At 48.3% G+C, this 21410-nt stretch overlaps 1 protein-coding gene across 8 annotated transcripts in view; it reads right to left on the bottom strand.

Annotated features, from left to right (window-relative positions):
• NAV1 (neuron navigator 1) overlaps nt 1-21410 on the bottom strand; it is a 409357-nt gene that overhangs the window by 9528 nt on the left and 378419 nt on the right. For all 8 annotated transcript variants that reach the window (XM_053243557.1, XM_053243560.1, XM_053243559.1 and 5 more), the window contains 10 exons: nt 15125-15246; nt 10019-10215; nt 9054-9216; nt 8296-8470; nt 7416-7513; nt 7168-7263; nt 5075-5234; nt 3391-3626; nt 2850-3001; nt 1601-1672 (listed from right to left, as the gene is read on the bottom strand). In XM_053243557.1, coding sequence (XP_053099532.1) covers nt 1601-1672; nt 2850-3001; nt 3391-3626; nt 5075-5234; nt 7168-7263; nt 7416-7513; nt 8296-8470; nt 9054-9216; nt 10019-10215; nt 15125-15246 — 1471 coding nt within the window. The remainder of the gene's footprint in view (nt 1-1600; nt 1673-2849; nt 3002-3390; nt 3627-5074; nt 5235-7167; nt 7264-7415; nt 7514-8295; nt 8471-9053; nt 9217-10018; nt 10216-15124; nt 15247-21410) is intronic.

Here is a 21410-nt window from a genome sequence, read left to right as displayed (position 1 = left end):
TTCAGTTCGGTCTGGGGTGGTTCGCAATTTTTTTAAAAAATAAAAAATATATATTTATTACCTTCAGCCCCTTTGGGGGACTTCCTAAAGGCCCAGGGGTGGGTGGGTCCAGAGGGGTCCCCCCCTCCCCCCACTGACCTCAACTATCACTGCCGCAGCCCATTTTAAGTCTTTTTTCGGACCGTTGGGGCCTTGGTGAGCTAGCATGGCTGCCAATTTCATACCTGAGACATACCTGATAAATTTCTGCCCAATGCATCTCTGATCAAGGCAAAGCGTGGGTGCATGGAGTCTCATTTCTAAAGCCATCATCATATACCACTGTGGTGACCAGTCTCCCCTCCCTCTTAAAGAGTTAACAGGAAGTGAACCCTTGTCTTGACTGACAGGCTGATGAACTCCAGGGCTCACCCAATCAGTGCAACAGGTGGGTGGGACTAGAGAGCTGTTGCTGGGATTTCTGGGAACAAGAAAGGAAGTCTGTGCAGAAAGTGCAGACTAGCATGAGGTTGAATGACTCATGATTGAGCTGCAGGATAATCTCTCAGGGTGAGAGATTGGCAGGAGGCTTGATTCTCATAAGGAGCTTGGTGAGTTCAAGGGAACAGAAAGCCAAGGCTAGGGGCTATGGAAGTTTAGGGCAAGAGAAAGTGTTTTAGTAAGAATTTGCGTTAGAATTTCTGTTTCTTTGATGTGTGTGCTTTGCATTGTCATAAATATCTGTTCTTTGCAACTGAGAAACCAAGATTTCTAAAGTGTGCCGCCCCAGCATCATTTGGGGTGCTTTTGAAGTATCCTTGCAACCTAAATTTTAACTGTATCTAAAAAGCTGAGAAAGCCTCAGACAGAAGCAATCTGTAGCATTTGAATAAAAGTTTTCTTTTTCTGTTTTTTTTTTTACTTTTTACAAGCCTCAGAAGGGTTGTAAAAGAAGCAGGAGCTATGGGGGGACTTCTCTGCTGCAAAACACGTCTCAAGGAGAGCTTGGTCAAATTAATAATTAGTTCCATGTGCAAACAGATGAATGGGAGAGAAAGCACCCCCGCTTTCTTCATTCTTGCCTGGTAACAAAGGGAAAGAGGAGGGAGACAGGGATTTTTAATCACTCTAATTCCCGTTAGGAATAGCCTGGTTTTATAGGAGATATTTGTTGGCAGCAAGATTTACCCTACCAGAATATTTATTTATTTATTTCTGGGCTTTGGAAAGTTAAAGTTTTTTAAGCCAGCCAGTCTACTTCTCAAGCAGTTCTGCAGAATTAACTCAGACTGGTCAGTGAACTGGCTGAGTCAGAAGGAAAGGAAATTTTCCATATCCACAATCAGCTACAACCAGACTGTACAAAGTCTTTACAGCTTATATGGTGTATAAGTTAAGATGGGCACCTTGCATTTTAGGGCACAAGTGAAAATGTAAAGCATTTTAACTCTCATCTTAAACCGAAGGTTTTTTGATTACTGATATACTCTATGAATCCATATCAGTATCACAGTTTTGGAGCCCTAGATGATCTTGGAGCTGACAGAAGAAGAGATCCTAGCTATTTAGAGATCCAGCATAATTCTGTTGTCTCCTGTGGATTCACTATTACTCTTCTTACCTGAAGCTAAGGTGGAGACCATGGTTTGGAGTCATCTTCACAGGTTGGTTGGTTGTCCCAATGATGTAGGGGCTGATGAGAGAGAGAGAGAACAACTTTTTAAGCACATATCACATTTTATCACTATCTGTGAGAGTACAGCTGGACACCCCACCCCCGCATCTTTTTTCTCCACCCTTGAAGCAGAAGTATCCATTAGCATAGCTGCTTCACACCCATCTCAAGAAATGGAGGCTTTGAACATTACTAGCACAATATCTTTTTTTCTTGTACCATCTATCCATCACAAAACAACAATGCTCTCCACCCCCTGTCCGGAGAAGCTGTGGAAAGACAGAGTCCTGAACACTCAAGTTCTTCTGAGGACATGGAAGGTGCTGAGACTCAGGAATACACCAGAATCTGGTAGAACAAGTTGTCCTGTGTTTTGTCAAGCCCTTGATACCATCTGAAGTTCCAAAAGCCAAACAATTTCAGAACCTGTAGTAATGGAATGCCTCTCTCCAGTTAAACCTACAGCAGAGAATCTGAGCTCAAAGCAGAGTGCTGGCCAACCATTTCTGGCAGCTGCATCATAAGCATGAGATAGTGCTTGTCTAGTGCAGGGGTGGATACAAGGTAGCTCAGGAGCAACTTGTAGCTCCCAGGTTTAACTGAGTAGCTCTCCAGACATTTGGGATTACTTCTTCCTTCCAGCTAAACATCTGATTGGTTGACTGAGTGGGGGCATGGCGGAAACCATTTCCAATCTCTCTCTCTCCTACCACTGTAATGGTTGAAGAAGTAGTGAGGGGAAAGACATTCACACCCAATTGGATACTTGCTATCACTCCATAGGAGTGTGGCTTGTGCCAAAATCCCTGAAGCTGAGCTCTAGAAGATTCTGATGGGTATTATGAGCAGGTGCAGAAGATACCATCAGTCTGAATTCAGAGACCATGAAGAAGAATGCATTGTGTGGGGGCAGGGAGTTATATTAAAGTTGACTGGATGCTCAGAGGAGCACTCAAATTCAAAGAACGTTCTTTTCCACAGAATACAAGTCACAAGACAGCGATGGCACAAGCCATGGGCAATACCAATGACATGCCAACACCAGCAAATGCCAGCTGTGAGCTGGAACACAGGCAGAAGTACAAAGTACGGTCTAGTCTTGCCAGACCTTCTAACTGCAGAACATCCCTTGATGGTAGAGTGACAACACAAATAAAGGGTGCAAATCCAATGCTGATATACTGTAGTTTCTCACCATTTGTGGTACTTGCAGGTGAGTGCCCCATTGACAAGCTCACTGATTGAACCAGGTTCACTGAGGTCATCAAGGAGGATAACCAATGGCACATCTATCCCTGTTTCCCGATCAATTTGATTGGCCAGATTGGAGAGGTAAAGCTGTAGATCCTGATAAAAAATGATGCAAACAGAAGTCACTGTGCCAGGAAGTGAAATATATGCAGATATTTTATAACCAACCACTAAATAATATAAGGGCATTAGGAAAAGGTGCTAACATGGTGGCAATTCCAACAGGGCAGGAATGGTGTTCTGTAGTTTAGGACTAAGGAGGATCACTGGTTAGGAATGCAGGGGCTTAATGGCAAAGGGCTGAAACAGGAGGGCAAAGATGAAGGCTTCCAATAGTTGTGCATGAGGCTCCTCAGGCAGAAGTTACAAAAGGGACTGCGAATCAGGAATGAAGGTTATTAGCAGAGTTCTGCTAAGGACAAAGAGATTTGACCTGTGATCGGGCAGAAACTGGAGGTAACTAGTCCCAGCCAGGGGCTTCTTACCTTGCATGATTGCTGGTGCATGTTGAAAGTGTTGACAATGCCTTCAGTGACCTCACGGCCTGAACGCTCCACCAAATACTCAGCCAAACGATTCGTTAGATAGGTCTTGCCAGTTCCACTTGGCCCAGAGAGGATGAGGCGCCGGTGCTTGAGGAGAAGGCTGATGTAGTGCTGCATCATAGGCTTGGGGATAAGGGTCTCAAACACCAAGCTGTCCACACACTTCTCTTTCAAGCCTGTGCAGAAAAATTGGGCTGTGACGGGCATCCCTTCTCAAAGCACGGACCCTCATAAGATTCCAAGCTCCCTCTGCCATCACAATGGTCCCTCCTTCACCAAGATAGGCTCCTTTCTTCTAGAAAATTTGCCTAATACACTACTACATGGTGTAGTGGTTAGAGTGCTGGGCTAGGACTGCTAACTGGGCAAAGAGGCACCTTTTACCGTGGTGATTCTCTTTATTTAGCAGGGGGAGAGTAACTGGCCCTATCCACCCCCAGCACAGTACTTCCAGTGACTGTTGCTGGTGTCTATCTGATGTTTCTTTTTAGAATGTGAGCCCTTTGGGGACAGGGTTCCATCTTATTTGTTATTTTCTGTGTAAACTGCTCTGAGCCATTTTTGGAAGGGCGGTATAGAAATCAAATTATTATTATTATTATTATTATTATTATTATTATTATTATTATTATTATTATTATTATTATTATTATATTACCATTATTATTACATGGTGTAGTGGTTAGATTGCTGGGCTAGGACTGGGGAAACTTGAGTAAAATTCCCATTTGGCCATAAAACTCATTGGATGACTCTGGGCCAGTCTCTTATCTCTCAGCCTAGCCAACGGCGTGCTTGTTAAACATGACCACGTACACTGTTCTGGGCTCCTTGAAGGAAGAGCAGGATATCAATGTAAAAATAAAATAAATTGTCAACTCCCATCACCAAGCCTCTCTTCTTCTGTTATCTTCATTACGCCAACTTAGCTCATAGCAGCCTTTCATCTCTCTCTTGGCCAGCACTCTAGATAGGCCTGTGCCCACACAAAGGTCTGCTTGGAAATGCTGACACATCAACTGCATATACAGTCATATGAAAATAGAGAGAGGTGCAGTGACACTACACTTTTGTGCCTCTATATATGCAATTTGCATATTCCTCCTTGTCACATCCTCCCCACCACTCATTGAGCTTTCTCCCAGGCCCCTTAGAACAGAAACCTTTAGGATAAACTATTTTTCCATGAGACGAGGACAGGGGTGGTCCCGGGCCATACATCACTGGAGGAGGCCCAGGGGCTGGCTGTGCCCTAGGGCCAAGATGAACCTGCCACTGGTCATTCTCTCTCTCTCTCTCTCTCTCTGATTCGTATTTCAGCCCAACAGGAAAACTTGAGGGAAGAGATTCCCTGCAGTAGTCAAGCTCAGAGCACAGGTTGTCACCTACAATATGGTGCTGCAGTTAGCAGCTCCACCACCACCACCACCACCACCACCACTTCTGACCTAGGTGTAAGATCTACATGTTCTGAGATTCCAAGGTCCCTATTGTGTTTTCCTCTTCCTCCTCCTGCTCCTGCCACACTGCTAGCAGCCTGGGAGTTAGACAGGATAGAAACAAAGTGACAAGCAGAGCTGGTCTGGCATATCACTGCTGCTAATTAAATGAGTTGCAATGGTACCTTTCAACGTCACAGCAATGCTGGTCACTCCCCGCCGGCAAGGTGGCAGCTCTGGTGGCTCTGTGTCCAAGACTCGCTTAATGTGGCTGATGCTGTAGCCATAGACAGACTCAATGCTGAGCCCCAGGGTGGCAGCAGGATCCATTTTGGTGATGTACTCCTGGGTGGAAAGGGAGAGGGACCCAATTCAGGCCAGTCCTCAGAAACAGGCCTACTGTGGACAGGTTGGCATATTTAATTTAATTTAAAATATTTAGATCCCATCTACTAACCAGAGTTATCTAGGAAGCTTACAGAACACTTGTTTTAAGAAGGCACAATATAAAACAATCATTTTAAAACACACACAGAAAAATCACCAACAAATCCAAGCAGAAACAGTGACTGACATGAAACTCAATCTACCATTTCCATAATGGTCTGTTCTGGGAATGCGGTGAACTTTTAAGCACCTCGACGCTGTTCAGAACAAGCAGCCATGCAAGTAGCACTGCCACAGTTTCCCCCATTTTGCCTCAATGGCAAAAACCACGGTAGCACTGAATGCACAACCATTCATTCTGAATAGAGCTGAGGCTGCTTACCAGTCTGCAGCAACCCCAGGCAGAGCATTGCAGAGGCAGCATGCTGGGCATCATGTTAGCCAGTGACTGAAAAATGCCAGGATATACAGAAAAGCTTTTACTTGGCATCCATAAAGTCAGTCAGAGACGGAGCTCTGCAGAAAAGGTGCCAACACAGAGAAGACCTTTTCTTAGGTATTCATTCACCAATCTAAAGTGAGTAAGCAAGGTAAGTCCCTGACCATTTAGGGCTTTCTAGGTCAAAAGCAGCACTCTGAATGGTGACCAAATCAAGAACTGCTCTGGCTACCAGTTTATAAGTGCGGGCAAGATATGCTCCCTCCTCTCTGTATGAAGCAATAGCCTTGCTGCTGTATTCTGAATCAGCTGAAATTTATGAACAGTCTTCACAGACCACATAGCACATATGACATGTTTTAGTGCTCAAATTTGGGGTGAGAAAGCTGGACTCTGAAGAAGCAAGATGGAAAAATCACTGATGCTTCTGAACTTTGGTGCTGGAGAAGACTTTGGAGGATACCATGGACAGCCAGGAAAACACACATATGGATCATAGAACAAATCAATACAGAATTTTCACTTGAGGCACAAATAACCAGGCTCAAACTATCATAATTTGGACACATTATGTGAAGTCCCAGCTCCCCTGAGAAGTCCATAATGCTGGAGAAAGTTGGAGGAAAGAGAAGAATAGGACAACCAGCAGCAAGGTGGATGGACTCGGTTACAAAAGCAATGAACGCACCACTGAGAGACCTTAAAGGGCAAGTTGAAGACAGATCATCCTGGAGAGAATCTATCTATGTGGTTGCTAAAAGTCAACACTGACTTGACGGCACTTAATCAATCAATCAGTCAGTAGTCAAACTGGATGTTACCAGGGCATAGATAACTGTGGCCAGATCATGCTTTTCCGGGAAGACCTGCAGTTAGCATATCAACCAAAGCTGGTAAAAAGTGCTTTGTGCCCTAGACACCAGATGAATAGGTTCCTTGGACTGGGATGTGTTGATGCAAACAAACAAACAAACAAACAAACAAACAAACAAACAAACAAACAAACAAACAAACAAACAAAAACAAAAACAAACAAAAACAAACAAAAACAAACAAACAAACCTGTTTTTATTTGGTGGCTAATAGAATAACTATCAGGTGCATGGACCTAAAAAGGGCATCCCAATGGAGTGCTACCACCAAAGAATTCTGATTCTTACCTGTCTGACCACTGCAGGTGAGGATACCTGAAGCTGGGCCTCCCCAGATTCTCCCAGAGTCATGGGCACGATCTTGCGATTCATCTCTATCAGCACTAGCATTCAATATTCTGCATGCAATGCTTCTCTCTCTAGCTACAGCCTAGGAAGGGGAAGCAGGCAAGGGCAGAGGAGCAGAGTGCTTGAACTCTAACGGCCTTTTAGATCCCAAGTAAGAACCTTTCTGAGATAGATTTCAGATCAAGCTTTTGAAGATGTGAGTACAGCCAAAAGGCTGCCATTAGCCCCTCACCTTGAAGACCTGACAAACAGCTTCATCCAGCATTTTCCAATCCAGTTTACCACTCACTTTACTACTGCCCAGATAGAACTCTTGCTGCTTCAGGTCCTGAAATCCAAAAGGGAGAGATAAACATGGCTGGGACGCTACTGCAAACCAGTTTATTGTGGCCACTGGCTCCACTTGGCAAAGCCTCCACCTCTATGTGGCTGATACAGCCCCAAATACTGGTCTCTTTCCTCTCTTTCACTGGTGCTTACCCCTTTGATGATGTGCTGCGGTGGCATGCGCACGACAATGCGTAGGGTCACCTCATCCTTCTGGGTGCCAGCACTGATGCCATCCATTGGTGACAGCTCTGGAGAGAGGAAAGTACCGTCAACACTCAGTACAAAGGCAAGCACTAGTATTCATTTGGGATGGTGCTGCCAGGAACTCCCAAATGTCAACAGAAAGACTTCCTTCCTGCATTGTCACACATTTGCTCTGACTTTCATCATGCTCCCTTCGCAGCTCAGGACATCTCTTAGCCCTTTTGCCAATAGATCTTTTCCCCTTCTCCAGCACAGATTCTCCCTTCTTTTAGGATCAGATTATCCCATCTTGCCCTTGCCCTTTTTTCATCTCTTTGTAGGGTCCACCTTAGATACAGCAACAAGATAACAATAACCAGCAGATCTATGTACTTACAAAAGAAATGACATTTACTCAAACTGATAGAAGAAATCACATTTACTCTGATGCAAGGCAGGACCACTTGCATACCAGCCCACTGCCCAAGACTATATGTGAGCACTGTAGATATTCCCCTTAGGGGATGGAGCTGCTCTGGGAAGAGAATCTAGGTTCCAAGTTCCCTCCCTGGCTTCTCCAAGATAGGGCTGGGAGGGGCTCGTGCCTGCAACCTTGGAGAAGCCACTGCCAGTCTGTGTAGACAATACTGAGCTAGATGGGCCAATGAGACCATAACTCAGTATATTGAAGCTTCCTATGTTCCTCCCACGTAAATCAGTCCACACAATCCCTCCACATATTGTCCAAATGCTTCCTCCAAAGCCTTTCCCCACCACAAGATCTTAAAAACCAAAGCAAACTGCTCTCAGTATCTTTGTGGACATCCTTTCCCTGTTCTGTTCATACCTGTATCAGCCAGACTGGGGCTGAAAGGGTGAGCAAGTTGGAGTCCTAGAGAGCGTCTTGGGGAGGAGGCAGCAGATGAGCTCAAGACATGGCTCGGGATGGAGCTTGGCACAGAGGAGGGTCCAGGAGCCACCTTCAACCGGTCATTCTCAGCTTTCAGTAGATCCACCTCCAGCTATAGTGAATGTACAAAGCAGTGGAAGGGTTGAGAGAATTGCTAACTTCATGGTTAAAGTCCCTAATAAGAAGGGGATAACTTAGCATGGTAGCTAGTCCTAAGAGGTGCAGCCTTCTTGAAGGATGGGACACTGAGCGAAGACTCTCACAGCCAATCTCAGGGTCCCTTTCCTAGAAGGACAGCAGGAGACAGACAGTTCTCTCCTCCTGCTCACTACCACGGGACACTGCTGTCAAACACAGAGTAGTGACCAAAGGCTGCAGAGCCATTTCTTAGGCCCAAGGCCCTTCCTCCAAAATGCCAACTAATATGGCATTGACACATCTGCTTAGAACGTTATCACTGGGATGGAGTCAGAGAATGAAAGAAATGTTGAATAGCTTCTACTGTAATATGTCCCATGAAGACTTTGGTGAAGTCCAAAAGCTTGCTTGCTCACCTGCAGACAATGGGATGGTTAGAGGATATTAATCATGCGGCCTGCTGTGCCTTCTTGTGTAGCCACATGAATCAACAGCAGAATCAAAAAGGTGTTTATAAACTGGGGTCTCTTGGTGGCGCAGTAGGACACAACACCCACCTGCATATTGTGCATAGTTTCACGCAGCTGGTCCAGCTGGTGGGCAGAGTTCAGAGCTTCCAGTCGAATGTCAGTCAGTTTCATTTCTTTCTCCCAAAGCTCTGAGCGCAGCTCTGAGACTTCCTTCTTCTCAGGCTCCTCCTCTTCATTGGTCTGGAAGAGCCTGGACAAGGGAGGAATTCCAGTGTTCAGATATGGGGACAGATGAGAGTACAGGTAGAGGCCGAGGAACTGTGCCAAATGAGAACTGCTGCTTCCGTCCAAGGATCTTTCCACATTGCTGTGCTCTCCTGACAGTGTCTGAAGCCCACACACTGCAGGAAGTAAGCTGCCCATTTCTTCCATCTAGTCTCCTAATAATCATGCCACTCCAGGGTATGTGATATCTGGAACCAGACCGATCAATCGAACGGAACCCCCAAATTCAAAGAAAGGGAGGGACATTATTGCACTTGAATTGAGGACTGGAGCTTAATGTAAAACATAACAGGTTTAATGGAGAGAACTTGTGTCATAATGCATTACTATTATTGTTATTCCCTAACCTGTCCATCATGTGCAGTATGCTTGAAAATGTTTGTGTCATCTTATCTTCTATCATCTATGTGTTTAAATAAATGTGCTGAATAAATTAAATAAATATATCAGATAGCTCACTATTTTTCACCATACAGATGCAAAAACTTGAGGCCCCGAGACGCTGACGTCCATCTACAGTAAGGCTGCACAATTTTGGCCACAGCTTGTATGGGCCACAACTCCCATCATCCCCAGCCACAGTGGCCAGTAGTCAGGGATTCTGGTAGTCCAATATCTGCAGGAAGGCTAAAGTTGTGTAGCCCTGATCTACAGCCTAGTATACCACAATGGGTGGAATGGGAGGCAAGCCCACCCACAGCAGATGAAGGTCTGCCCAGTGAGGTACTCCTACTTTTGCTCCTCAGAGAATCAGGAAGTGAACTTACTCGGTGGTATCAATGCCCACTGAAGAGGAGTTGGAGGATTTGATGGAGGGCGAGGCTGTCTCAGTGGAGCCATGTTGCAGCTTGGGGGAGGATGGTGCTGAGGAGTCAGGGGTGGCAATCTCTTCTATGTCAGAGTAGGAGGAAGCAGATTTGGGGCCCTTCTTGATGCTGAAGGCCTTGTTGAAGGAGCTCCTCAACTGAAGGGGAAAGTGGAGATGCAGAAAAGGTTGAAAAAGCCAAAACTCATTGCAAGGAAATAGAGGATGCTGCACAAATAGGTTGTAGGTGACAGAGGCAGTCTGTGCCTTCTATACTTCATTTCATTGCACACTGAAACCAGCCTGTCCTTTGCTTTTCAAGACAACCAGCAGACTAGGTGCTCCTCTGACCTGCCCCAGCCCCTTAAAGGACACATATCACCCTCTAGGATCAACACACATTACACATCTCACTGTTTTGAAGAGCACATATATATGATTTTTACTTTGGCTTAAATTACTTCTGGGTTTCATACACACAATCTCTAATGCAGATTAGAATCCCCACCCCATGCCTAGACAGGCATTGACAGAATGGGAGAAGTACACCTTGGAGGTGTTATTTAAGCAACCTGAATGCAAGCATGTAAAAGGCAAACTGTTACCTCATTTGCATTTAATACATCTTAATTGTGCTCCCCAAGACACCAAGCAGCATATCTAGAATGCTGAACAAGAGGAATCAGCAGCAATACTGGTTGCTTCAAGCATGCCAGTTTCTGCTCTGAGACTCCAGGGAGTGAGATTACTTCTGCCAAACCCAAATGCTAGTTCCCCAATGGAATGTAAAACACCTCAAAAGCCAAGCCAGCTCCTAGCAAGGAAGCTGAAAGGCCTCGAAATATCATTACATTATCCCATCACTCAAAGAACTGGTTAACTGGCAGCCTCAAATCTGGGCACTTTCGGAAAGAAGCACTTTTAAATGCTCTCAAATGGGAGGATCCAAACACACAGAGCCCAGCCATCACCAATGATTCCAAAGAGGAATGATCACTGAGCTATTGCAAGTTGGGGCAGATTCCTTACTTGCATCTTAAATAGGAATGGTAAGTGATCCGATCCGACCTACACTAGGAGGAAGCAAGGCAGTTTATCAGCCTGGAACTTGGGCTTGTCCAAATATGCATAACAGTCACTTAAAAGCCAGTAGTAACATGCCACTGACCAGCTGAGTCCATGCATTTAAGTGTTGCCACTCTCATGCCATGTGTGGAAGATGCAGAAGAGTGCAGCCTTTCATTCTGAGTATTCCATCTTCCTTGCATCTTTTTGAAGAGCAGGGGGGTGGGATAGCAGGCTTGTTTGTATAACTGGCAACTTTGTCCATGCATACAAAACTGCCAGTGGTATTGTACATGACCAGGCTCAAACTATCATACTTTAGACACATTATGTGAAGACCCAGTTCCCTTGAGAGGTCCATAATGCAGGGGAAAGTTGAAGGAAAGAGAAGAGAATGACCAGCAGCAAGGTGGATGGACTTGATTATGACAGCAATGAATGCACCGAGAGACCTTAAAGGGCAAGCTGAAGACAGATCATCCTGGAGAGAATCTATCTATGTGGTTGCTAAGAGTCGACATTGACTTGACAGCACTTAATCAATCAATTAATTGTACAAGGAGTGTACAATGGGAAAATTCATTGTGAGATCGTCATGGCCACTCGCTCGATGTAATGGCCAAGTTGTTTGTCAAGAGGGGCTAAGGTTTAGCAAAAAAAATTTCTCATAGCTGCTGTCCTGCCTTGGGAAAACAAAGGTGGTGGTATACCACAAGCCAAAAACATACAAAAACATACATGCCAAAACAGAATTCTTGACTTTCAGATTTGCTTTTCAGCACCTTTTTGCTTAACCTATGGGCAGTGGCAGATAGTGCAAAGAGAAGACAGAGCATCAAAATCTTGTCATCTCTATTGAAGGCAAGAGGCAACAGGGAAAGAATATCAAGACCTGCTGTGTCACTGAGGAGTGGACAGAGGGCATACCACATTTCAAAGTCACATTCATTTTCTCACAGGTTCAGGTAAGATATTAAAGTTAAGCAAAAGAATTTGAACGATTGCAGTGGTGAGTGGGATAACTTCAGGATCCCCAAAAAGGGTCTACCCACTGTAGGGTTTTCTCCTAGATTCACACATTCATCTGCTTTTCTAATATAACTGAATGTGTCAAGTCAAACACGTATCATTTGTACAGCAGCTAGGCAGAAAATTGCTCATTTGGTGTGGACAGGCCCTCAATGCTTGTTCATCCAGGACCAGCAGCCCTCCTGACCCATTAAAGTCTTCACACCTGGAGCTTACATTTGCCAAATCAAACTTGGTTAAGGACAATTCATTTATCCAGAGAACCTCTCTCATGACCCCGCCCCCATATGATAGAGGCACTGGCCTGCCAAATCTACAGAAAGAATGGTAGGCTCTTCTCCATCCACAAAAACATGTAGCAACTTGAAACACATTCCAAGTTTTAATGGAAGCACTCATCAGGCAGTGGTGCTCAGGCCTGAGTGGGTCCTTTATCTTGCACTCAAGGAGTTGGCTGCTATGAGTCTGGGGAGGAGCCTTTCCTTGCCTAATATGTTGTGGCTCAATCAATACTACAGAAAGGTACAGAGTCAAGTCCAACACGGCTGTGTTCTTGCTCTTGAGGGGAATAGTTAGTGTGCGATCCCAACCATGCTCAGGCGGAGCATGCAACATGCACGCACGCAGACACACACACATACGCACGCGCAGACACAGAATAGGCATAGATTCACACATGTACTGAGAGAGTAGCAAGGAGCATAGGCACTGTAATGGGTGGAGGCAGTACTGGAGTGAGAGGGGAGGTGCTATCTTCCCCCCACAAGCCAGTCTGGGAGCACACAAGAGGCCAGGGGACTGGAGCTGTGTCAGTGATAAGACAACTGCTACCCCTTCTTCTGGCTTCAAAGGGCACTTGCCAGAGTCTGAGTTGGATACATGGGAAGCAGTATTCCTTGGAACAGGGATTTCCAGATGTTGTTGACTACAGCTCCCAGAATCCCCAGCTGCAATGGCCTCTGGCCGAGGATTCTGGGAATTGTAGTTAACAACATATGGGAATCCCTGTTACAGGGAACACTGATGGGAAGCCATCTCTCCCCTTCCAGCTTACCATAAGCTGTGGCAGCACTGAACCCTTTGCTGGAGTTTCCAGGCCCAGGCATGAGCTCACTGATGCCATTGATAAATGGATGCAGGCCCATTGGTGCCTGCCAGAGCTTTCATCTTCTGCTCTTGACTAGGCCTGGCAGACATGGGGGGATTTTCACATTTAATTGCATGTCATCATTCGGACATTTAGATGGAAGTACGAATACAGCGAATATTTATACACCACTTTTCAACAGAAATTCCCAAAGTGGTTTACATAGATATAATATGTAATTCCAGACAGACTCACAAACTCAAAGTAAGTTTAGGTTAGGTTTAGAAGTCACAGTCAGACTGCTGAGTGTGACCCCCTGAATTACAGCACAAGTTATCTCTCCAACCCAATGATTCCTGAATTTGGAAAGTTCCCTCAATAGAAGCAAAGAGAAACTGCTCAAATTGGGAAAATATAGGACGATTCCCTAGCATGGAAAGGGAAGCTACCCAAATACATCCATCAATGTTCTCAGGGTGTACTTCCTTTTCCTGGACATAGAGCCTGCTGTTACCAAATACATTTTGAAACAAGACTTTGGAAAAAACATAGTGAGGCTTTGTGACACACGCTCTCCTCCCTTCAGTTTGGAATACAGGCCAGAGAACCCCAGCAGTTACTTGTGGCTGAAATAAGATATTCCGCCCCATTACTAAAATATCTTTGATTGGGGGGAAATCCATTTCCAGAACTCCTTTTCCTGGTGTCTTTCTAGGCTTTAAAGGAAAGTGGCAGATGCAAAGCCACCCTTGACAACAGACGTGAAACATTCCCCCCTAGCCCCAGTGCAGTGGCCCCTTGTTGTGTGGCTTGGCAGAGCAGGGGTAAGAGCAAATGGAATGGTTAGTTTCACGAGTGCTGTGTTATCCCAACACAATGGAGGAGTGACCAGTCAGGAATAAAACGCAGGGAAAGGACTGGTGAAGAGGGGACAGGGAAGTTCCAAGCTTACCTCATACACCTGGAAAAAAGGGGGTTGGGGTCAGCATTGAAGGAAGAGAGGAGGGGGAAAAAAGTACAGCAAGACTTAATCATGCGTTCAGCTCAGATCCCTGCCCACAACAAGCTGGGAAGTTGAGAAACCAGGACAGCCTCTTAGGTAAGCTTTCACAAGGGGATGACACACCTACGGAGCTGGGAGATAGACATGGCGAGTGAGCCCTCTCCCCCTTTGGAGCAGTGGGGAAAGGCAAGGGCCACAAGGTTAACGTAACGGAAAGTAAGGGCCAAGACAGCAGCACATCTAAAAAACTGCCATGCAGAAACACTTGTGATGCAACAATTACTTATATCCAAGTCTTTTATTGTCATAATGTCATATCTATTGATAATACCCCCAACAAGTTTCAAATCGAATAATTCTTTTCCACATAGGCTTCAAAAACTGGAATTTTGCTACTCTCATTTCTGACTCAGAACTGAATGAGAGCAGAAAAACTCTGAGTGCAAAAGAGTAATGTGATGTGAAACATGTCAGGAACATTTCAGTGCATGTAGAATGATTATAATAAAGACTTGGACTTTATTATAATTATTGCATCACTGCTAGGTTAACATCCTTGTTTTATCTACCTGCTGGGCTGGTGCCATCACATCCACATCCTGATTAAGGTTAGGAGATCTGGTGGATGATGAACATAACTTAATACTCTATCTAGCCTGGGAGCCAGAACAGATTCCTATTGACATTCACCCTCAAAATGGGTGCAAAGTAGGCTCTTACAGGAATCTGCTAGACAATCATTTCTGCTTCCACAGACCAATATCTCTGAGCCCCAAGTTATCATTACACTAACTAGCCTGGCAACACATAACAGGGTTTCATTCTCCGATATACAGATAGAGCCCATCACTACTTCCCCCAGCTTTCCCCCCTCCTTGACCTACCCAGCTTTTCTTCTTCTTCTTCTTGGCATCTGCATCCTTGCCACTGCCAATGCTCGAATGGCTGGTGATGCTGTTCAGGCTGGAGATGCTGTCTGATGAGTTTTGCCTCTTGATTCGTAGCTCTTGATTCAACACAGAGAAAGGAGGACAGAGGGAGAGAGATTCAGAATCTGTGGACAGGGTGAGGCAGTCTTGCAGGCACCCAAGAGATGCAGGTGTCTGTGTTCCAACTTCTGCCCCCAATCAGCTAATACTCCTGCCCAACTATAAAGGGCCTTCTTTGAACTTTGCTCCCATTCATCTAGATAACTCACAGGAAAGCTAGAATTCCATCTGAAAAAAATATTCAACATTCACCCCCCCCCCAAAAGTAATGTTAGGCAGAGCTTGGGATGTGGACTGGAGTAGGGAACGGAGCATTGGTGTTCACTTACCGTGAAGGCTCCTTCTGGTTGATGTTGCCAGGGACACCTCTGGGTTATCCTTTCCCACTAGCTCCAAGGCAGGACAGATTCGATTGGTTGTAGAAATTTCAGCCACGCCTCCTTGGTGCTAGGAGGATAACCCCTCCCAGTTCTTGCTGTCCGAGAGATATACTGGTACACACCAAAGACGGACTGGACAATAAATAAACATGTGAAAACAACCAGACTGTAGCCGCACACAGGGTTCTTGGGCTAGAGGCAAAGAGCGGATCGGTATACCCTGCGAACCCCGGAGGGAGGCCTGAGAAGGGACTCTCCACGGGAGGAGGCCAGGAGCGCCAAACTGGGTGGGTCGAGGTGTCCCTGGCAACATCAACCAGAAGGAGCCTTCACGGTAAGTGAACACCAATGCTCCGTTCTCGGTTGAACTGTTGCCAGGGACACCTCTGGGACATACCACAGCTTGTCCAACGCAGAGGGCGGGTGCGCTCCGGCCTACTCCCGAGGGAGAACCCGCTGAAGCACCCTTCTTCCAAAGGACGCCTGAATATCGGCGTAGGATTCGATCTTGTAGTGCTTAGTAAACGTAGAGGGATTGGCCCAAGTGGCGGCTCTGCAAATGTCCTGGATTGGGGCATTAGTTGAAAAGGCGGCTGAGGTGGCGGCCGCCCTGGTAGAGTGCGCCGAGATGCCTGAAGGCTGGGGTAAGCGGAGTGTGTCGTACGCCAGCGAGATACACGCCCTTATCCATCGTGCGATAGTAGGTGCTGATACGGGCGAGCCCATTGATCTCGGGTGGAAGGAGACGAACATTTGGTCCGTATTTCTGAATGAGGCGGTGTGGGCGATATATTTCTTGAGGCAGCGCCGGACATCCAGGTTATGCCAGAGTTTCTCCCTCTCGTGGACCGGGCGCGGGCAAAAAGAAGGGAGGAAAACATCTTGAGACTGATGAAAAATTGAGGCCACTTTAGGTCTAAAAAAGGGGTCTGGGATTAACCTTACTGCATCTTTTGAGAAGATACAGAACGAAAGATGAACAGACAAGGCTCTTAGTTCAGAAATCCGCCGTGCTGACGTTATAGCCACCAAGAAGGCGAGCTTAAAAGACAGCAGTCGCAGGGGGACGTTTGTAAGAGGTTCAAACGGAGGCTTCTGAAGGGCTTTGAGAACGACATGCAGATCCCATGACGGGAAACGGTGCACTGTTGGGGGGGATAGCAGGGTTGCCCCCCTAAGGAAACGCCTCAGGTGTGGGTAAGTTTGCCAGGAACTAGGGCGGTGGCCCGAAAGCAGTCCGACCAGTGAAGCCGCCTGTCTTTTTAAGGTGTTGGGGCGGAGGCCCTTGTCTAACCCGTCCTGAAGGAAAAGGAGGATGTGGCGGAGAGTAGCACTGCCCCTGGGAATGGAGTGGCGAGACGCCCACCTCAGGAAGGCCCTCCAGGTGCACTGATAGATGCGGTTAGTGGAGGGCCTGCGGAATGCCAGCATGGTAGAGATGACCTTTGTAGAATAACCGAATTGCCTTAAGGCTCGCCGCTCAGTCTCCATGCGGCAAGCCTTAACCATCCGGGATCCTGATGAGGAACTGGTCCCTGCGATAGGAGGTCTGGGCGGACCGGGAGTTCCCAGGGAGGTTGAGTGGATAGGTGAAGCAGCTCTGCGAACCAGGGACGGCGAGGCCAGAAGGGGGCAATTAGAATGACTTGGGCCCGCAGGAGGCGAATCCTCCTCAAAACCCTGGAGATGAGAGGGGTCGGAGGGAAGGCGTATAGAAGGCCGGGGGGCCAGACCGCTGACAGAGCGTCCGTTGCCATTGCTCCCCGGCAGGGGAACCTGGTCATGAAGAGAGGCAGTTGAGCATTCAGTGGGGAGGCAAACAGGTCGACTGTCGGTGATCCCAATCTGTCTACTACCTGCTGGAAAACGGCCGGATGGAGAGACCATTCTCCTGGTTGTACATCCTCCCTGCTCAGCCAATCCGCCAACACGTTCAGGTCTCCCCGCACGTGGTGAGCTGTGATGGACTCTAGCTCCTTCTCTGCCCAGGAGAGGAGTAGGATCGCTTCTTGGTGGAGGGAGTGGGATCGGGTGCCCCCTTGTCGGTTTACATGCGCCTTCGCCGAGGTGTTGTCGGTCTTCACCAGCACGTGGCGCTTCAGAATCGTGGGGTGAAAGGAAAGTAGCGCCAGCCTGATGGCATGAAGCTCCCTCCAGTTGATGCTGTGGCGTTTTTCTGTGGCCGACCAAACGCCTTGAGCCGTCAGGCCGAGACAATGAGCACCCCAACCCCTGTCGCTGGCATCCGTGGGGACGACGATTCTTGGAGGGTCCAGGAATCCTTTCCCCAGGAGAAGGTGGTCCGGCGAGAGCCACCAATGGAGGGCTGTTCGGACCGATGGCGTCAACCCCACCTTCATTTTGCGCCTCCGAGCGATGGCCTGTTGATGGGGAATGAGGAACCACTGGAGTGGGCAGAAATGGAGTCTGGCCCATGGGACTACCTCTATGGTGGCGACCATCAGGCCCAGGAGCCTCGCCAGAGAGAGCAGCCAAGGGGATGGAGACTGTAAGGCTTTCCGCACCTCTGTAGTCAGGGTTACAAATCGCTCTTGCGGGAGAAAGAGACGATCTTGCTCTGTGTCGATGAGTACCCCCAGGTGGAGGAGTCGGTGGGATGGAGATAGCTGGCTTTTTTCGCGGTTGATGATGAAGCCGTGCCGTTCTAACTCTGTGAGGGTCAACAAGATGTGTTGTTTTGCCTCTAGATGTGATCGGGAGTGAAGAAACAAATCGTCGAGGTAAGCCATGAGCCGCACTCCTCGAAGCCTCAGCAGGGCCACCAGCGGTGCCAGGACCTTGGTGAAGACTCAGGGCGCCGATGAGAGGCCGAAGGGAAGAGCCGTGTATTGGTAATGTAGGCTTGCATATTTGAATCGCAGAAATCTCCTGCTCTCCAGGTGGATAGGGATGTGCAGGTATGCCTCTTTGAGGTCCACAGAGGCGAGAAGATCTTGGTGATGTAGGGCCTCCGAGATGGAACGTAGAGTGTCCATGCGGAAGCGTTCTCGCCGGACCCACTGGTTGACATATTTTAGGTCCAAAACTGCGCGTCGGGAGCCGTCCCTTTTGGGGACGGTGAACAAGATAGAATAGATGCCTCTCCCCTCCTGAGGGGTTGGGACTGGTTCTATGGCTCCGATGTTGAGGAGATGAGATATTGCCTGAGCCATCTCGGAGTGCTTGGTAGCTGACTGGGACCGAGGTGTTGGGAGGAAACGAGGGGGGGGAGGGGCGACCATTTCTATCTTGTAGCCTACTCGGATGACCTGGAGAACCCAGTTGTCTCCCACGGAGGACTCCCAGGCGGGGAGGAAACGGCCGAGGCGGCCCCCCAGGGAGCCCTGGGGCGTGTCATTGGGCTGGCTTTTGTTTGGATGTAGATGGTTGTGGTTTATAGGATTGCCTACCCCGGTAGGGGGTGCGTTGGCGACCCCAGGAGCCGCGCTGTTGTTTGAAATCTCTATCTCTGCCCCTGAAGGGGCGGTAGCCCCGAAAGGGCTGCCACTGGGAAAAAAGGTCTTTTGGACGTGCGGTCTGGTTTGCGTGCCGATGAAGGCATGGTTTTGCGTTTGTCATGGGATTCAACTAGGACGTCCTTAAGGGCGGCCTCCCCAAAGAGCTTGGTTGCGTCGTATGGAACCGCAGTTAGGTTGCTCTTTGATGTGTTGTCAACCTGCCAATTCTTTAGCCACAGGTGACGGTGCCCTAGCACTGCAGCAGCGGCAACTCTAGAGGAGAATCTAACAGAGTCCAGGGTGGCATCAGCTATGAAAGCCTGAGCCTTCTGGACCTTCACTAACTGTTGCCTAAGCTTGACTGGGTCAGATGGGGTATCGTTAAGGAGATCATGTATCCATAAAAGAGAGGCCCTAGCAGCCATAGAAGCTGCGGTGGCTGCTCTGGTAGACAGGGAGGAGTTGTCGTGTGTCCTCTTAAAAGCAATCTCCGCCTTTTTATTGGCTGGATCTTTTAGGGTCACCTCACCGTCCCGGGGCACCAATGAATTGGAGACCAGTTGGGCGATGGGAGCATCTGCGCAAGGCGTCTTAAGGAGGTCAGATGGAGCCTGCTGGTAAGAATAAAACCGGTTAGTTATAGACATGGGTTTCCTGTTGGCTGCGGGGAGAAGCCACTCCTGCTGGATCACCTCCGCGAATAAATCCGGGAGGGGCAGCAGGATGTCCTTAGGTTTAGCCCTGGGAAAGACCACCTCTCCTTTATCAGGAGCGGAGGCATCAGCAGGGGTACTATGATGAAGACCAATGGTTTTCAGAATACGTGTCATTAATGGGTTAAAATCCTCCGCCACAAACAGCCTCTGAGAGACAGAGACTGTCTCATTATCCTCCCCACCAGACCATTCCCCTTCCTCCCTGTCTATGGGTTCGGTATCTTGTGGAGGGCCCCCTGGATTAGAGGGGTCAATCTCCACCTCAGAATCCGAGACCGCTGGCCGTGAAAGGTTAACTGGCCTTGGGTTGCTCGGAGTGGGATCCCCCGACTCGTGCCCTGAAAGCTCCGAAGAGTGATGGGAAGGAGGAGGGGCACGCTTCTCTGGCCTCGGAGCCTTCTTAGGTCTTAGGTGCTTTTTCTTTTCCCTGGCCTTTTTAGGAGGTGGGCTATGTTCAGAGGAGGAAGCAGAGCTCTCCGAGGAAGAGGAGGCTCTCCTCCGCTTTCTTGATTTTTTCTTTCCCTTTTTTGCGGGTTTCAATTGGGAGACAGTATTTATGATGGCATTTTGAAACCAGGCTTGCCATTCCGGTGGAACAGATTGGGGAATAGCCATCTGGATTATAGGGGCCGCATTAACAGGGGCAGCTGAAGAAGTAGTGGGGCCCACATATACTGGAGCAGAGTCAGAGAGCTCTCCCACAGTAGCGCCAACAGAGGGCTCCGAACACAGTACCTCTGAAGGAGGCTGGCCAGGGGCATCCAAGATGGCCGCCGCTCCGTCCCTTCGCGCCATTCCCGCCTTTTCTAAGGCCCTTGCCCGCTCCAGTTGCAATCCGAACTCCCGATGCTCCGAGGAGGCGGGGGGTGGTTTGGAGTGGGGGACGCTACGACCACGGAGGAGTAATGCGTCCACTTGTGCCTGGGTAGCCCGCCTAGCCGCTGCAGCGCGTATCTCGCGGCCCTGGGGCGGGAGATCAGCGGGAGGGCGAGATGCGATCGGCGCGGGCGGCTCTGAGGCGGCCGTCGCCGTCGCTGGTAGCGTAGCCGTTGTCCGGGCGGAAGGAGCAGCCGCTGCGCTATTTGGCTGTGGAGCTGAGCGGTCAGGAGAGAAAAACGCTGGCTCCGGAGCTACCGGCGGGTCACCCAAGGATTGGGGCGTTGGTGGGTCGTCAGACTCCTGGGCGGGCGATAAGGCGGCCACAGAGAGAGGAAGTCCGAGAGGCTTTGAAAACCCCGGTCCAAAAGGCCGCTGGCGAGACCCCCGTGGGACTAAAACTATCCTTCCCCTACGCTCAGACTCCATGCAAGGAAGGGCGGGGGAGGAAGTGGGGGGAGACAAACAAACGGATCCCTATTCCTTCTTTTTTTTTTTTTTTAAAGGTGGACACGAGGGGAAAATATGGCAGAGAGGAACAACACACGGGGGTAATAACTCACGAGGAAGACCAACACTGGAAGAGAAAAAAGCTGGAGGAGAAAAAACACGTCTGCCTGGAGCTGAGCGAGGACAGAAAGAACTGGGAGGGGTTATCCTCCTAGCACCAAGGAGGCGTGGCTGAAATTTCTACAACCAATCGAATCTGTCCTGCCTTGGAGCTAGTGGGAAAGGATAACCCAGAGGTGTC

Source organism: Hemicordylus capensis, chromosome 4 (genome assembly GCF_027244095.1).
Source record: "Hemicordylus capensis ecotype Gifberg chromosome 4, rHemCap1.1.pri, whole genome shotgun sequence".
NCBI lineage: Eukaryota > Metazoa > Chordata > Lepidosauria > Squamata > Cordylidae > Hemicordylus > Hemicordylus capensis.
Note: the sequence above shows the minus strand (reverse complement) of the source record. Positions and strands in the feature narration are given on the sequence as shown.